This window comes from Colletotrichum acutatum, assembly GCF_030867785.1.
Source record: "Colletotrichum acutatum strain CBS 112980 chromosome Unknown BDZ83scaffold_90, whole genome shotgun sequence".
Lineage (NCBI taxonomy): Eukaryota > Fungi > Ascomycota > Sordariomycetes > Glomerellales > Glomerellaceae > Colletotrichum > Colletotrichum acutatum.
Window position 1 is genome coordinate 39,781 of NW_026849084.1, and position 15,369 is coordinate 55,149.

General features: G+C 53.9%; 6 protein-coding genes across 6 annotated transcripts; 1 reads left to right on the top strand and 5 right to left on the bottom strand.

Moving 5' to 3' along the window:
* Positions 1-66: 66 nt before the first annotated feature.
* Positions 67-1,178, bottom strand: BDZ83DRAFT_584545 (Intradiol ring-cleavage dioxygenase; the record flags this gene model as incomplete). Its single annotated transcript, XM_060505767.1, has 3 exons — positions 67-581; positions 645-773; positions 836-1,178. The coding sequence occupies 3 exons, from the start codon at positions 1,176-1,178 to the stop codon at positions 67-69; spliced, it is 987 nt and encodes a 328-aa protein (XP_060361805.1).
* Positions 1,179-1,897: 719 nt separating this feature from the next.
* On the bottom strand, positions 1,898-3,066 carry BDZ83DRAFT_631001 (uncharacterized protein). The gene has a single exon (XM_060508875.1). The coding sequence runs from the start codon at positions 2,776-2,778 to the stop codon at positions 2,131-2,133; it is 648 nt and encodes a 215-aa protein (XP_060361806.1). The 5' UTR covers positions 2,779-3,066; the 3' UTR covers positions 1,898-2,130.
* A 258-nt stretch (positions 3,067-3,324) lies between these two features.
* Positions 3,325-4,591, bottom strand: BDZ83DRAFT_631003 (MobA-like NTP transferase domain-containing protein). Its single transcript, XM_060508876.1, has one exon. It carries the CDS (start codon positions 4,130-4,132, stop codon positions 3,380-3,382), a length of 753 nt encoding a protein of 250 aa, XP_060361807.1. The 5' UTR covers positions 4,133-4,591; the 3' UTR covers positions 3,325-3,379.
* A 156-nt stretch (positions 4,592-4,747) lies between these two features.
* Positions 4,748-5,959, top strand: BDZ83DRAFT_537411 (voltage-dependent anion channel; the record flags this gene model as incomplete). The annotated part of the gene is made up of 2 exons (XM_060503371.1): positions 4,748-5,758; positions 5,822-5,959. Coding segments are annotated over 2 exons (1,149 nt in total), but the record flags the coding sequence as incomplete, so codon positions are not given.
* A 1,188-nt stretch (positions 5,960-7,147) lies between these two features.
* On the bottom strand, positions 7,148-9,039 carry BDZ83DRAFT_754928 (uncharacterized protein; the record flags this gene model as incomplete). Its single annotated transcript, XM_060514549.1, has 2 exons — positions 7,148-7,410; positions 7,464-9,039. 2 exons carry the CDS (start codon positions 9,037-9,039, stop codon positions 7,148-7,150), a joined length of 1,839 nt encoding a protein of 612 aa, XP_060361809.1.
* A 3,316-nt stretch (positions 9,040-12,355) lies between these two features.
* BDZ83DRAFT_654489 (uncharacterized protein) lies at positions 12,356-14,174 on the bottom strand (the record flags this gene model as incomplete). Its single annotated transcript, XM_060510722.1, has 4 exons — positions 12,356-12,494; positions 13,014-13,366; positions 13,854-13,973; positions 14,100-14,174. 4 exons carry the CDS (start codon positions 14,172-14,174, stop codon positions 12,356-12,358), a joined length of 687 nt encoding a protein of 228 aa, XP_060361810.1.
* Positions 14,175-15,369: the final 1,195 nt, after the last annotated feature.

Below are 15,369 nucleotides of genomic sequence, written 5' to 3' on the forward strand. Positions count from 1 at the left end.
AAGACTGCTTCGACGTGATGTTACGTACACCGTTTCATAAGACCAGTGAACCAACCACTTCTCCGCCTAACCCTCTAACTTGTTGGCGACGTATATCTCGCGAACATTAGTCATGTTCACACCCACAAGCTTCCAAGCCATAACACCCTTCTCGAGATCACGATCCTCGTGATCAAGCAGAACATAGCTCATGACAGGATCCGTGAAATTCGCCTCCTGGCGGAAATAGTAATCCTGCTTGTTCTCGATGAAGGTCTGCTCGTTGCCGGCGTAGCGCTCGTGCTTGCGGAAAGTATCGACGAGCTTCTGGTCAAGGAAGAGCTGGCCCGCGTGGGTGGCGACGTTGTCCCGAATGGTGCCGTTGGCAAGGCGCTCGGTGCCAGGGACGTGGGTCATGATATGGATGTGTGGGGTGCGACCGGAGTAGTGGCCGGGCAGGTTGGTGCCGAACCAGACGGCACCCTTGGCGTTGGTCTTGCGGAGGCCGCGGTGGAAGGTCTTGTCTGCATTGGAGGGGTCGGATTCGCCTGCGCCGTTGGCCTTGGAGACGACGCCTGAGTAGATGCCGGTGGAGTTGGTGTCTGTTGTGGCGGAAGTTAGTTGGATGTTGAGGGATTTGGGGATAGGAGGGTGTATGGACTTACGCCAGACTTCAACCCAGATGTCGGGGACGGGCTTGCAGGTCTCGGTGTCGATGATCTGGAGGTCCAGGTACATGGGGATGCCAGACTGGCCATCGGTCAGGTCAAAGCGGTCAAGCTCTCCCTCAACGTCTGTCGATGATGTCAGCAAATTCCAGGGGAAGGGACGAATCAGGTAAGTATGGAGGACGTACAGAAAGGGCCCTCGGTAGTCTCGATGCTGAGAACGCAGCCATCATCACGAGTAGCGAAGATTTCAGCATCAGGAGTGTGCCAGTTGACGCTGTCATCACTGATCTCATGATCGGTGCTGAGGACGGAGTCGATATCACGCATGCTAATGCCCGTGCGACGAAGGGAGTCGGCAACCTGAGCTCGGCGATAAGCAGCCTCGTTAATGTAGCCGCGCTTCTCAAGCTGGATGTTGCAGTGAGCAAGGTTCATAGCGTTGTCGAGGGAGTACTCCTGGCGAGCGGCGATCTCGAATGCCGGGTTGACAGTTCCGTGAGCAGAGCAAGGGCGGATGATGGTCAGCATGCCATAACAGACCAGGAAGCCGAAGAAGTAGGACATGATGACGTTGATAGTCAGCTGGAAGTAGCTAACGATGTGTCTGTTGAACATCATCTCACGATGGTGGGTCTCCTCGGTAATGATGCGATAGTTGGCAGCAGGGTAAGGTACAACTCGACCCTCTGCGTCCTCGTAGAAGACACGCACACTGCGAGGAAGTGAATTCTCTCCAGCTGGATATTTCATGTCAGAATATTTCTTTGAGGTCTGTTCAGGTCAGGAAGGCAGGGTAGAGTGCTCGAAATATTCGCCAACCCAGTGAAAGAAACGAGCTTGCGTTGTTCGAATTGAACAGCAATAAGTTTGTCGGAAAGTGAAGACATACCAGCAACGATGCGAATACTCTGCACGTTCATTGTGAGCAACTCTCTGATGATCGGCAAAGAGCTTGGTTGTTGTGTCGGTGCAAAGGTTCTGCTGTGGAAGCAAAGATCGTGAAGAGTGTCTTGCCAAAAAAGCAAGTGAGAGTGTGGGCGAGGAAAAGATTTCTTTTTTCCAAGAGGAATTCGAGAAGGTAAGTGGGGGATATTGAGATAGGGCTTGAAGATGGTATATTCGTCGTATTCACCTTTGGCGAGGAGTGCCTGAGGTGGTTGAGCAGGTGAGCAGTGAATATTCACGGGATGCGCCCAAATTGAAGTGTGAAGATGTGTGTCACGTGGGAGGGTCTTGAAGACAAGGACGGTATATCATAACTGCAGCCTTATTGTCCCCTTCTGCTTAAGGTAGTATTTTACAATTATCTAGCCTTAGTGTTATGCTAAAAAGCATGAGCTCAGCAAACGGCTGGGCCCTCCTCAGACCACCCTGCCTGATAACTATCAGTCTTGTTATGGCATCTGCACAAGGTACTCATTATTTCCAACTCCTCAAACGCCTTTTGATATATACTCATCCTTCTCAATATCCCCTGCCCTCACTCCAACCCAGTCTCCTTCCACCACTTAGACCGATAGCACACAAGCCTCGCATCAACCTCCCTCTCAAACCTCTCCCCCCACCCCTCCGGCATCTCCCCATAAAACCTCACAACCTCCAACCCCTTCAACGCCGCCAACACCCCAAAGAACTCATCATGCTTCTTCTCCGTCAACTTGGCCTCCCACACTTTTGGGTTCGGCGGCCCCGGTCTCGGCTCCCAGTCAACAACGAGCTCCGCCAAGCCCTCCGCCCGCCGCGCCACCTCGGCGAAGATGGCCAGCCACCGGTTCCAGTTGGGGTACTCCATGGCGATGAGAACGTACAGCCGCCGCAGGCGCTCGAAACGCAGGGTGCCGTGGACGGCGAAGCCGATTCGCCGGTCGCCGTAGCCGTGGGAGTGTACGCGCATGATGGCGTCGGCGTGGACGGGTTGGTAGAGCTCGCGGTAGACGCGCTTGCAGGTCAACATGAGCGGCGGTAGAGGTTTCTTGTATTCCCCTTGCTCGAAGTAGACGTGCAGCGGCCGGACTGTGTCGCCAAAGTCGTCGTGGTCGAATGAGAGGTAGTACTCGTAGATCTTTTCACGGATTTCCAATGGGAGGCTGAATAGGCCTGAGCCGTTCTGTTCTAAGGGTGCGCTCATGATGGTTCTACGTGTCTAGTTGTATGCATGTGATGATAGTGTGCTATCGTCATCTTCATGTTAGATCGGGTAAATCGGAAGGATCGGGAGACAGCGGCCGGGCTGGAAGGGTGGCCCACATACATTCTTTGTTGGTCTGCACCATAAACTGTAATACCTGATCACTAAGACTGCAATTAACTTTTCTTCAGATCGTCTGGAGTAATTGAATGGAAATCCGTTTCTTCAAATGCAAACGTCTGCCTGTTTCCACGCCGCTGCTGCCTGCTCGTTGGTGCATGTTGTTTCTGCGGGAACGTCTCACGACGTCGGCCCAGTGGGGTTTGGCTTATTTTGCCCCGCTTCCCGGCTGTTTAGACCGAAAAACACGCGCTTCTTCGGGTTTAAGGTACTGACAGACGGGGTTCCCACCCTTCGGCTCCGTCGGCCGTCTTCCGGTGCGGGTCCCCCGGTCCTCGCCCCGTTCGTCCACCGAGAGCCGGATGAGATGTACCTGCCATTGGAGCGCACTCACTCTTTGCATGATGTGGAATATCACATAGACTCGGCATATCAACGCTCGAATATCAATATGTTAATCAGAGTGGTGAAGTTTAATTTCCTACACAACATCCCCCACAATACCCTCCGGCGCAATCTCCCCTCTCCCTGGCGGCCCCAACTTCATTTCCTCCACAGCCTTCACCCACTCCTCCATCGTATTCACATTCGTCAACCACCACTCGCACCCCGCCGGCGCATCAACCATCAACCCGTCAAGCTCCCTCGCCGTCTCCTCGGGCCGCGGATGCCCCCGCGCGACCCGCTCCGCCAGCCGCGACAGCGCAGGCGGCGCCCAGATCGCCAGCAGCGGCTCGCATACCCCTTCCGCAGTGCGGAAACACGTCACAGGCACAGCGTCGCGCTTGACAAACAGGTGGAAGAAGGCTTCTGCCGGGATCAGCGGGTAATCGCACGCCAACACGACCCAGTACGCCCACGCGTCGTAGCGATATGCTGCCAGAAGTCCCGCGGCGGGCCCATCGCCGTCGGCAGCAGAGTACTTTGCGTCCGGACTCGCGGGTTGGTAGTCGCGTAGAATCTGTATCCTTGGCGGTGGTGTCTTGCAGTCCTCCACTTCGGCAGACTGGTTGGTGGCCTGCGACAGGAGCTCGTCGAGGAACTCGTCTGTCTCGGACTCCTGCGCCAGAGAGATGAAGATCGTCTGCGGCTCCGGGAAGAGGGTGCGTAGCAGTTGCAGCTGCCGCCGGTACAGGGGTGTTCCGTCGGGCATTCGGAGGAGGTGTTTGGGTGTGCCCATCCGGGTTGACTTGCCGCCCGCTAGTAGGAGGGGTCTCATTGCCGGTAGTCCCATGGTTTATTTGTGATGACTGTTCTGTCTTGTTTCGCTTGATCTTCTATCTGAAGGGTTGATGAGCGAGCCGTCGGTACGGAACCTACTGCCAAAGACGATATTATGCGAATCAACGTAGGCAGACAGCGATGAGAACGGGTGCACGGCATTGAGCTCGAGGTGATACCTTTGGTGAGTAAGCCGCGCGTCTGAACGCTTCCCACATCGTGTACGACACGATGTTGTTCTTGAGCGTCATGATTACGGCATGGCGCAGCTGGGGGCTAGTGTAACAATCGACAAAGAACCGATCTACCCGTTGATCTATCCGCCCTCTATCCGCCCGGGCGTTTCCCATCTGGGCGCCGTGCATATCATCTAGCCCAACCCAACCTCTCCACATCCTATTCCCCCATCTTGCCATGTGCCACTGTGCCATGGGGGAAGAGGGAGATCTTTACTTTGTCCCCCCCCCCCCCCAGCCTGTCTCACCTCTTTCCTCGAAATCCTTCCGATGTGGAACATGATCATCACCAATAAGACCAATCATCGCAGTATCAACACCAATTTCTCGAATCCAACAACCCAATGAGCGTCTCCAGGATGCCTTTGGTCTCCAAACCAAACCACCTCCCACAACCACTCCCACAACCACAACCCATCAACGAACCATCACGACCAATCCGGACCGCAATCCGCGACTTCTCCTCCCAATGGTTCCTCATCCCCCAAGGAACAGCGATAATAGCAACAGTCCTCCACCAACTAGACTACCGCTTCCCAGGCCTCACAATAATAGCCTACGTCCTCTGGGCAACCTCCATCCTCCTCCTCCTACTCATGCTCACCCTCTATGCCGCCCGTCTAACCCTCCACCCAAAACACACCCTCCGCGTCCTCAAACACGACGATGCAGAACTGGCAGGCCTCTCCAGCATCTCCATAACCTTCACCTCCGTAACCCAAACAGCCTCCCTCGCCCTCGCCCCCAGCTCCCATGAGTCACCATGGACCGCAACAGTCCACGTCCTATGGTGGATCTCCCTCGCCCTCGCGACGACAACAATCCTCATCCTCCCCTTCATCTTCATAAAAGTCCACCCGCCAGGCGTAGCCCACCTCTCGCCCTCGACCCAACTAGCAGTCACCGCAGCCCTCACAGCCGCAGCGGCAGGCGGGACCCTCTGCACCTCGTCAGCGCACCTCCCCGGCGCCCAACAGCTCCCCATCATCGTCGTATCATACCTCCTCATCGGCATGGGCCTGCCGCTCGCCTTCGCCCTAGACGTGTTATTCTGGGCCCGCCTGCTGGGGGGGAACAACGAGCCGCCCAAGGAAAAGGCCTTTCAGGATATGATCCTCTGCGGACCCTGGGGCCAGGCGAGCTACGCGCTGCAGATCCTCGGACAGGCAGTCGTCGGCGGCAGCTTCGCGTCGTATACCGGCACCGGCGCCCTCCTCTCCGCGGACGCCGCTGCCGCTCCGGTTGGCTACGCGAGTATCTTTGCCGGCCTCGTAGCCTGGGGTCTGGGGACGTACTGGTGGCTGTTTGCTCTACTGGGCGTCTTTCGCGCTTTCTTCGAAGGGGGGTGGAAGCCGAGCAGGATACCGTATACTCTTGCCGGATGGGCCATGGTCTTCCCTTGGGTGAGTTTCTTGACCCAGCGTTTTTCCTTGAATCAGCTCAGAAAGGGGGTTCTAATGTTCCAGGGCGTTTATACCAACGCGGCACTCCAACTGGGTAAGATTTTCGGGTCGCGGGCTTTCAAGGTGTGGTCTACGTGTTTGGCCGTCATGCTGGTCCTGGTTTGGCTTTGGAATGTCGGGTTGACGGTGAAGATGCTGTTTGATAGGTTTAAAGCTAGGAGATAGGTACGTTCTTCTGCACTGCCAACTACTTCGTATCCTCGACATTCAGCCGTGATCCGTAGATCAGAAATAAAGAGGAACTGCACTAATTCTAAACCAGGAACCCTATGCAAACAGCTAATAATTTTGTACTAAGGATTCAGCATAGTTCTGTTTGAGTTCCAGCAATCGCCCATATTTGCCGTACTTTGAAAGTCAAGTCCTAAGCTCCGCTCCTGGCGAATGTATCACCAACAAAACAATTGCCTTGTAACCTCCCAGACGTAGTTTCGGAATCCTTACCAAAAGATTCATTAACTTGGCCATGGTATAAGATGCTTTCTCCAGTGTTTATTGACCAGTTTCGCAATCAGAAGAAGAGTCTCGTTTCTATAACCATAGTCCATACCTCATGGCATCGATATGGTTTCGTGCCCGCTCCATAACCCATAGGAAGCAGGCTACAGGACAAGGCAACCAACAGCACTCCCAAATTCGTGATAAACTTACCCTATAGCCTCTCTATTGGCGTTGATAGTCTGTCAGAATAGCCTCCGAGGCCTGGGTGTCTCAACTGCCGTTCTACGAAAGCCTCACCGGCACTCAACGTCACTACGGGGTGCGTGTTAGACGTTGACCTCAGCACTCGCGGACCAATTCATAACTGCCACTATGATGACCGCTACATCTTTCCATCGACATCACGTCACTTGCGACCAGCATAGAACGAGACCACGTAAACGCAAAAAGGCCTGTTCTCTGGAAAAGAAACCTTTTTTGTTAACCTTGTGTATGACTGGAGCAAAAGTAGACATCCGCAACTCTTTCAACATGCAAATGCAAGAGCCAAACGAACAGCATGCCGCAAATGTAAAGGAGTATCAAGTCTTCCCGCCCTATAGACTCCGAATTACCCCCTCGTCCCACGTTCCAAGCCCAAACTCCGTCAAGGTAGCAAGAATGACAGACCCAGAACTTTCCCAAATCAAATTAGGGGTATGATGCTGTCCATCTATGGCGCGGGAACCTCGAATTAACGCCTCTCAAGTGAAACCCTTGTTGCTGTGCTTGCATGTTCGTTGTGTGGTGTTGTCGTCAAATTTCAAAATAGGAAATCCGCTACGCGGATGTGTCGCTGTGCGGGTGTGTACCAAGGTGTCTTGGTGTGTTGCGGTTTTGATGAACCCCTTAGGGTAATGCAGCAACGCTGCCCGCCAAAAGTGCGTAATTGGCGAGCTTGAGAGACAAGACTCGCGATCGAGGGTAATCGGGGCTGATAATCATGCGACCGTCCTTATTGAAACCAACCTCGCCGAATGACTCGCTCAACTGCTCAAACTTTGCGTTTGGCCGTACTCGATTCAGCTCTGCCAGGATGTTGTCGCTCCAGACACCGGAACACCAGCCGTCTCTCAGGACAAAATAGGGATTCAAGGGAGGGACGGGAGAGTCTGGTACTGGTTAGAAACGGCGGAACCTCAAAAAATTGCGAGACATGACTTACCCAAGTCCACGAAGCGAATCCGCAGGTAGTCCAGAGCCTTGAGAGTCGACATGGAGTGGATGCCTGCCAATACAAGCATCTCGAACGAGTGTATAAAGTTCATGTCCTGAATTCCGCTGCCAGAATCGTGGAACTGAGGTACAGGGCGACAGCAATTCTTGACCGTTAGGTCAATCGTCTTGAGTCGTGTCGTTCTCGAATCCGATCGGATCGCCGCCATGTTGAAGAAATTCTTGCAAACGCGGCCAGTGTAAGCCAAATGCTCAAGCGCGGGAGTTGCCTCAGCCAGCTTCGTGCAGAAGTGAACCTGGTTGGAAACCTTCATGTAAAACGGAGGGCACGTGAGCTCCCGCCGGTAGTCGCTTTCCAGGCACAGGTTGAGGTAGGTCAGATTTGTGGGAAGTTTAGGTAGAATGCTAGCCATGCTCAGGTAACTCTTCGACTTGGGCTTGCTGTAGGAGCCGTGCCATTCGTTGAGGTTCGGAAGAGCTGCGAGGAAGGCTGAGAAATCCGAGTCTTCGCGCATGAGGTTCCACTGGCCTTTGGTGACCAAGGTGCGAACCGAATGGAGGGTCGGCAGATGCCAGCCAGCGGGCCGCTTATGCCAACTATGCTGTACTTTTGGTGCCTTCTTTCTTTCGCCTCCCTCGATTGTCAGAACACAGACATCAGGAAGGGCCATCGAGACAAAGGTGAAGGCCTCTTCGAGGCTGCAGTTGTTGGCAGGGAGGGTATAGGTCGCATTTGTCAGTCCATCCATTGTTACCGTGGGAAGAGCAAGAGTAGTGCTCAACGCCAACGGACCGTACTTGGGCTGGAAGACTGGGAACCAAATCTCAATGTGCTTGACGTAGTGCCGGAGGTGGTTGTGTTCGCTAAAGTACATCATGGCCAGCTCTAGCGATTCGATGGTGGCCTTAATCTTGATGTGACGGTAAAGGCGCTCCTGGATCAGGATTCTCCAGACGGGACTGACGAGAGCAAGTTCCGATAACTCCCTGCGTCGAGAATGGCGAAGTGCGGTTCCCCAACTCTTGGTCACACTCTGCATGCCTACCGAGCTCTTGGAGTTTGTGGATACTCGGTATCCGAAAAGGTGATCGAGAATGCATTCGTGAATTTCGGCCGGTAAGTCATTCAGATTCAGGGAGGGCGTGGCCTCGGGGGTCTCGAGAGTATAGGAAGGAGTGGTGATGCCCGGGCCTCCGTAGGCATCGACGTCGTCGGCCATCGGAGTGCAGCAATCCGAGTTCCGTTGATCGGGGTGTAAGAAGGGCGTGCTGCTTGGACGAGTCGGGGGCACGAATTCATTGCTCTTTGCCTGCTCTAGGGGTGGGCTTGATGGGCCGGGTGACACTGGGTTGGATGAGGTATTGAGTATGGTTGAAAGGATGGAGGCAGAGGCTGTCATAATCGAGGTCAACTCTTCAGTGGCGTTGGCGTTGGCGTTGGCATGATAGTCGTCTCGCGACTGTCGCCTATCGGTACCGGAGGGGTCTCGGTCTCGGGGGACGTTGTTCGTGACGTTGGCGTCGTCGTCGGTTGAAGGAAAGGACTGTTCGACGCAAACGGACATGGTCGTCGGGGTCGGCGTGGACGATTCTTTGGGTCGAAAAACTAAGATTTTCGGAGAGGGGAGGATTGAAGCCGTTCCTAGATCATGGCCAGACGGACTCTCTCCAAGGGGGGGGGAACGGGGAGCGGCGGCGACGGCGGCGATAGCGGGATTGCTGATCAAGCGGAAGGGAAAAAAGGCGAAGGGAGATTGGCTCTGGGCTGCTTTGACGATGGTGGGGGAAATGAAGTGCCAATAATTCAGAGACCCTGGATAACGCAGACCGGGGGGGTCACAACAATGCTGAGCAGCTGTTTTGGTCGGCTGGCGGCCGTATTCGTCAGGTTGGTCCCAGTGGAAAGTAGCGCTGCGCTGGGGTCTCTTCGCTTCGCCCAAGCCACTTTACGCGGTCGGTCGCGTGCGCAGCGGCAGGGAAACGGCCCAATGAATGGAAGCGCCGATAAGAAGGACGGCGGCGGGATGAGAGGAGACGATGGGGAGGAGAGCAGAGGAGGGGGTGGAGGCCAAGGCGGTGGAAGAGAATCGTATGGCGAATAAACAGATGGTGAGAGGGCGAGATAGCGATGGAGTGATTGGTGGCAGACACACACAGTACGAGGTAGGTCGGGTCCGTCGAAAGAATGGAAGTGTCGACTATTGACGACAGAGAATGTGACCTGAGGAGAAAGTGCTCGAGAGATGATTTGGAGAAGAGAGGAGAGCCCAGCGACGACACGGCGATGAAAGAAGAGGGAAGAAGTGTTGTCCGTAGGTGTCCGTAGAGGTTGAACCACGGCAGAAGTCGTCGTTGTAAGTAAGTTCGCCTTACAAGACGGGACAAAGAGAACAACAAAACCAAGAGGAGACAGAGGCAGAAGCAAAGGCAGAATCTGGGTGTGGATGGATGTGGAAAAAGAGTTGTTGGGTGTGTTCAATGCTGTGTGTCTGGGAATGAAACGAGTACCGGATAATTGGAAAATGGTCGAGCGGCCGGGAAGGGAAGCGCAAGGCAAAATGGGAAGGAAGGGCAGGTAGGAAAGTGCTGCGCCTGCGCCTGCGCCTGTGTTCTGCGTTAGGTGAGGCAGCGGTGGTGCGGGAGCGGTGCGGCTTGCGGGTACCGGTGTGGCACGGTAAGCCTAAAAGGGACCTCAGGTCTGTAAGGTGAGGACGGTCAGGTAAAATAAAATAGGGGAGGCAACCCCGATTGAGGCTTGTTGTTATGCCACCAAGGTATACCGTAAGGTAAAGGCAATTACTGCAGTCTCGGTCTCTTGCTGCGTTGGTGAGGCAGGCGAACTGGCGACGGGGGTGGCGTGGTTTGCTTTCGTGTTTCCGCAGTGGACAGGCAAGGCAGTGAATTGGGTGAGGTGTGGCACAATGGAAGATTGGACGGACAGAATGTGGTAACGACTCCGTGATGAGGTCGATAGACTGCCGGAAATATCTGACAGGATTCTTTCAACTCTCGAGAGCCCAGAGGAATGTAATTGCCAGATGGCAAAAAGGTCAAGAGGGCGAGGAAATTAATTACATTCAATAGTGAAGTGGTCTGCTTCTGATGGACGGATACTCATTCCGCAAGTTATATTTATTGGCCGAAAAGAGGGGAAAGTAACATCAACAAGACAACTTTTTCCAAGGAAGCATGACAGGACAATAAAAGATGACGGCACCAAAAGGATACACGGAACGGCAGTCGGTAGCTTATTTTTCTCATTTATTGTCAGTCTCTACATATACGTATACCTTACTTACCTTTTTGCCCCAGCCCAGAATTTCTATCAAATGCATGGATACCTACCCAGCTCAAGGTACCTTATTTCAGTCGACCTCCTAAAAACGACTGTATAAGCAAACATAAGGTAAGGTGCAAGACGGCTGGTCGCAATGGAAACGCAAGGTTAGATTAAGGAATGCGGAAAAACTCTTTCCTCCTTCGCTGGATCTCTCTTTGATTCTTCTTCATTCGCGAGCACCCAGGCGACAGTTGCCGCAGTAAACAACCTTTCGAGGCCAAGAATGTACACAATGTAACAAGCCTGAGAGTCTAATCACTCCCCACCTTGATGCACATCAACCGACGGGACATGTGGGTGCAAAACCATATGAATGTCCCGTTTCGCTGGCTGGCTTGACACCGAATACCACCTTCACAGCGCGTTCAACGTCAGGGCGCATTGCAGCCCAGGACGTCAGAGTCGAGACTCACTGCCCACCTCGTGGATGAGACGTGCACAGCCGTCCCTGCGTGACGAGCTCCGAGAGCAGAGCCAGTCCCCATCGCATCATCTTCTGAGTTGCAACATCGGAAGCGTAAATTAAGCCACTTTCTCGAGGTGTCTTATCGAGCGACCTTATCGCACAATCTTGGCTTATCGCTAAGGTACCCTGCCAGTCACATGGTCGGGGGCCCACTCACAAAATGCCCGATTCCATTGCCTGCTTATCTCAGCACATACTTACGTTGAACTCAAGCAACGGAAAGACCGACGAAGTAACAACGTCTACTGTGTACCTAGTCATACATCCCACCTTTGACCGATGCATAAACTTTGGACCTGACAATGGACTGCGGCTTCATCACGTCATTGGACGGTCCTTCGTTGAACTGCTGCTCCCTAGCCTCGCAGATATCACCGCAACCTGTGCCATGGATTCATGGCATAGATGATACAGACTGCAGGCTACGCCTCCATCTAGTGTCGTCGTTATACTTGACGCCGTGCAGCCACGGATGCTTGAGATGCCAATAGCACATGGACGATGAAATTTGTCCACAAGGCTTACACCAAGGTCCTGTATCACGACGAAACACCAGCAATTGAGTTGCTCGGGTGGCCTTCGTCAATCTTCCACCGTTTCAACTTGTTCTACAGCAGGCATGGCTATTGCTGAAGTCAACCTATTTCCTGAGCAAAAGGTCACGCGGAGACTTTGACTCAGCTTGAGGGGTCAGCAGAGTTTAACCTTGATTCCATGTCGTGGCAACATGGAGTTGTACTGTAAGCTTGCCGCTGATGCTTTGATACAGTCAATTGGCTGACCAAGCCTCCTACCCAGGTAGCAGATAGCCGCATTCCGAGCCGTGGTCGAGGGCATACTTTCCGATGATTATCAGACCGAATCCGGACCGGGCCATATTGGCAGCGATTCTCGGCAAGACTACCGACTTCAGGAATGCTGCCTAGGCCATGCGAATGAATTGGAAAGCCAAGGCGAGGCAGGCCATTATAGTTGCGGGCAGGCGGTGCGGGAGACGTCTCTTTATCATTGCCGCAGAGCCTCGGACTGACTCTTGCAGGCTTGGCTGCAACGTCCAAGCATTCGGAATTTGAAATCAGCTTCGAGCATCGCCAAGTCTGGACGCCGACTCCCAAGCGTGCCTGAGTCGAACATCGTCCCAGGCGCGGATTTCGCATTTCGCATTCTTGATTGATCGTCCTCTCGGCGTAAACGCCCAGCAAAGTCTAACAATGCTATTGAAACGACACGTGTTGAGCCGTTGCAAGATTTTGCCGACGTCCGCATGCCAGCCGCCTCAGAGCCTCTCGTTCGGATCACAGATCGCCCTGAGATGAAGCATCAGACCCTGCATTCTCGGATTGTGGAGGGTTGCACGTGTCTCGACTCTTTTAATAGCAAAATAAAGATTGACTTTCCAAGGCGCACGGCGGATGAGCCGAATCCAGGGATGCGATGTCACGGGGCTCTGCCCGGTGGGGGAGAGCCGAGACATGGCCAGTGGCCACACCCGCGCGGCCGGAATGGCGGCGGGCAACGGAGATGATTTGGTCTGGAACCTGCGGCGGAAGCAGCTTCTTCACCGGCGAACGGCAAACGGCATGGCGACCGACGAGGCCTTTGGCGGCGGCTCCGGGCTGTTGCCATATTCACGCACTGATATCGAATCACAAACATGATCTACAGCATCTGCAAACATCGAATTGCGTAATGTCCTGCACTCTGACACCAGGACAGTGGAAATACGCCCTTACTGCGGCACCAATCGTCGGATGTGCGGTACGAGCTGCTTGTGTCCCCAGAATTCGGTAACGTTTCTCGTACTCGAACGCGCACGCAGTGGCTCACTTCGAAGTTTTGTCAGCAGGATGACAATAGGCGAGGTGCAATAAGTAATGGAACCATCCCCGAGAGCGACATCCCAAAAGTCTTGGCGGTGTTCGAGCAGGGGAGCATCAACATGCCTATTCAACATCTCGAGACGAACAAGCGGAGAGACACGCGCCCACTCCGGGACACGACAGCCTGATGATGGATGACCGATGACGACTGATGCAGTTTGGAGTATGTTCTTATTGAAACTTGCCAGGGCGTCAAGAAACCCGCGCTGGTGACCACCACACTCGTACAGTCGGAAAACACTCGCACCACAGACCGGCCCCGATAACGTTGAAGTGGTCTCAAGTGTACCTGCGACAAGCGAAAGAGAGATGTACGGACCATCTGGTACATCGGATTGTAGCCAAGTCACAATGTTCATTCGATATTGCCTGCGGCTCTGGAGAATTCGATTTAGGGGCGGGCCAGCTGACAACTTGGAGCCCTCCGTCAGGGATCGACAGGTACGCACGCACACACAACTGGGGCTAGCTGCAAGCCTAGCCAAGGAATTTTGGAAGTTACGGTCGAGATTTCAAGATTTCCGAAGCGCTGATCAATGCAAGTTGTTATTCCTATACCCGCTGTTCGGAAGGTGAGGAGCAGCATCCTCTGATTCGGAGACAGCGGGAGCCCTACATACGCCGCGGCTCATCCTCGTGGGCCGAGTTACTGGTCGAATTTCCAACAATAACATTTCCCGGATTCCTGATTACCTTATTTCGGGTCTGGGATGTCATGGCGGATACGATGAGCTCACAAAGACCGGACCCGAGTCTAGAAGCAATCAATAATTCGATATCATCGAAGCGAAGAGACAAGCGAGCGATGTTTGTCTGCAGAGTCGCATCGTAACGGGGGATGCGCCACTCCTCGAATTTCCAAATTCACGGCGGTGTCGGGGGCCGAAGTGGACTGATAGAGGAGGAGCCAAGGAAGGGGGTTCATCGAATGTCGCTTACCAACACCAACAGGCCGAAAGGTCCTGAGCCTCGCAGCAGTTTGGCGCTTATTGGTGGTTTGTCCCACCAGCGCATCGAAGCCAACGTTGAGCACAACCGCAGGTCCACCCTGACCTGTCAAGACTCGAGCAGACTACCACGGTCCACGGTTCACAGGCAGGCAGAGGAACAACCAGCAAGTACATGCCTGTCTACTGCTTGTCATTCAAGTCGATACAGGGCAAATAGGCTAGATGTCAGCCGTACTTTGTTATTATGGGATGGGGTGGTGGCGCAGGGGACCACGGGCGGCTGTTGAAGCAGCATTCCTCACCTCATCCGTCTTCCACGGCGTCTCCATGCGGCCCCTGTTCGGCCGGGGCCTCCCACAACTTGGGCGAATCTAAGACGGGCCTCATCCCTGCATGTCTCGAGACGCACGACTTGTCAAGGGCCGTCGATGTTTCATCCGTTGTCATGTCCAAGTCTGCAGCCAATCAAGCACGGATATCACCTCCACGCCACGCCGTTTCAAAATTTCCGGTTGGGTCGTCACTTTTCTGCTCGACGACATCCTCGTCGATGGCTTCGCCTGGCCCACGCTGCACGCACCACGCCCTCATACCTTGGTGGGGCAGCAGTTGAACCCCCTTTCAGCCGCGCAAAAAAAAAAAAAAAAAAAAAGAAAAAAAAACCAGCCCTTCGCCTCCGTCATGGGCCTTGTCTATGTATAACACCCATGGACCATGGCCCATGGACCATGGCATAATTATTGCTATCTATTAATCTATCTCAATCACAGTACCCTCACCGCTGGGAACCTCTCGGTCACTATCCTGTCTGTACGCAGTAGCTTTGCCAGGTTCTATCATCCATCGGCTCGGTTAAGACTCATTGGCAGGGACGTGCCAGTCATGCTCTAGGGCTGGCCACATGCAGAAGGCATCCCAAGTATTCGTATCGCGAGCCTGAGCGTTGTGAGAATAACATTGAAGATCCAAGGGATTATCACAATGGCATATTCAGGTCTGACAAGGCGATCAACCGATGCGATGCAAGTGAGTCTTGCACAAGCACTGATGCAGCGGGGCCAAGCCTACCATTACTCACGTATCCGTATGTCGCCATCGACTTTGGGCCGACGTCGGTTGGTATCGCTTCCACATGGCGTGGTACGTCCAAACATTCCACAGGATCCAAACAGACGGGAAACGAAGTTGAAGCGCGCAGTCGTCAGCTGTACGGTGAAAAGGAAGAAAATATGCGTGCAGAAAGCAAATCGTTAGGCTGC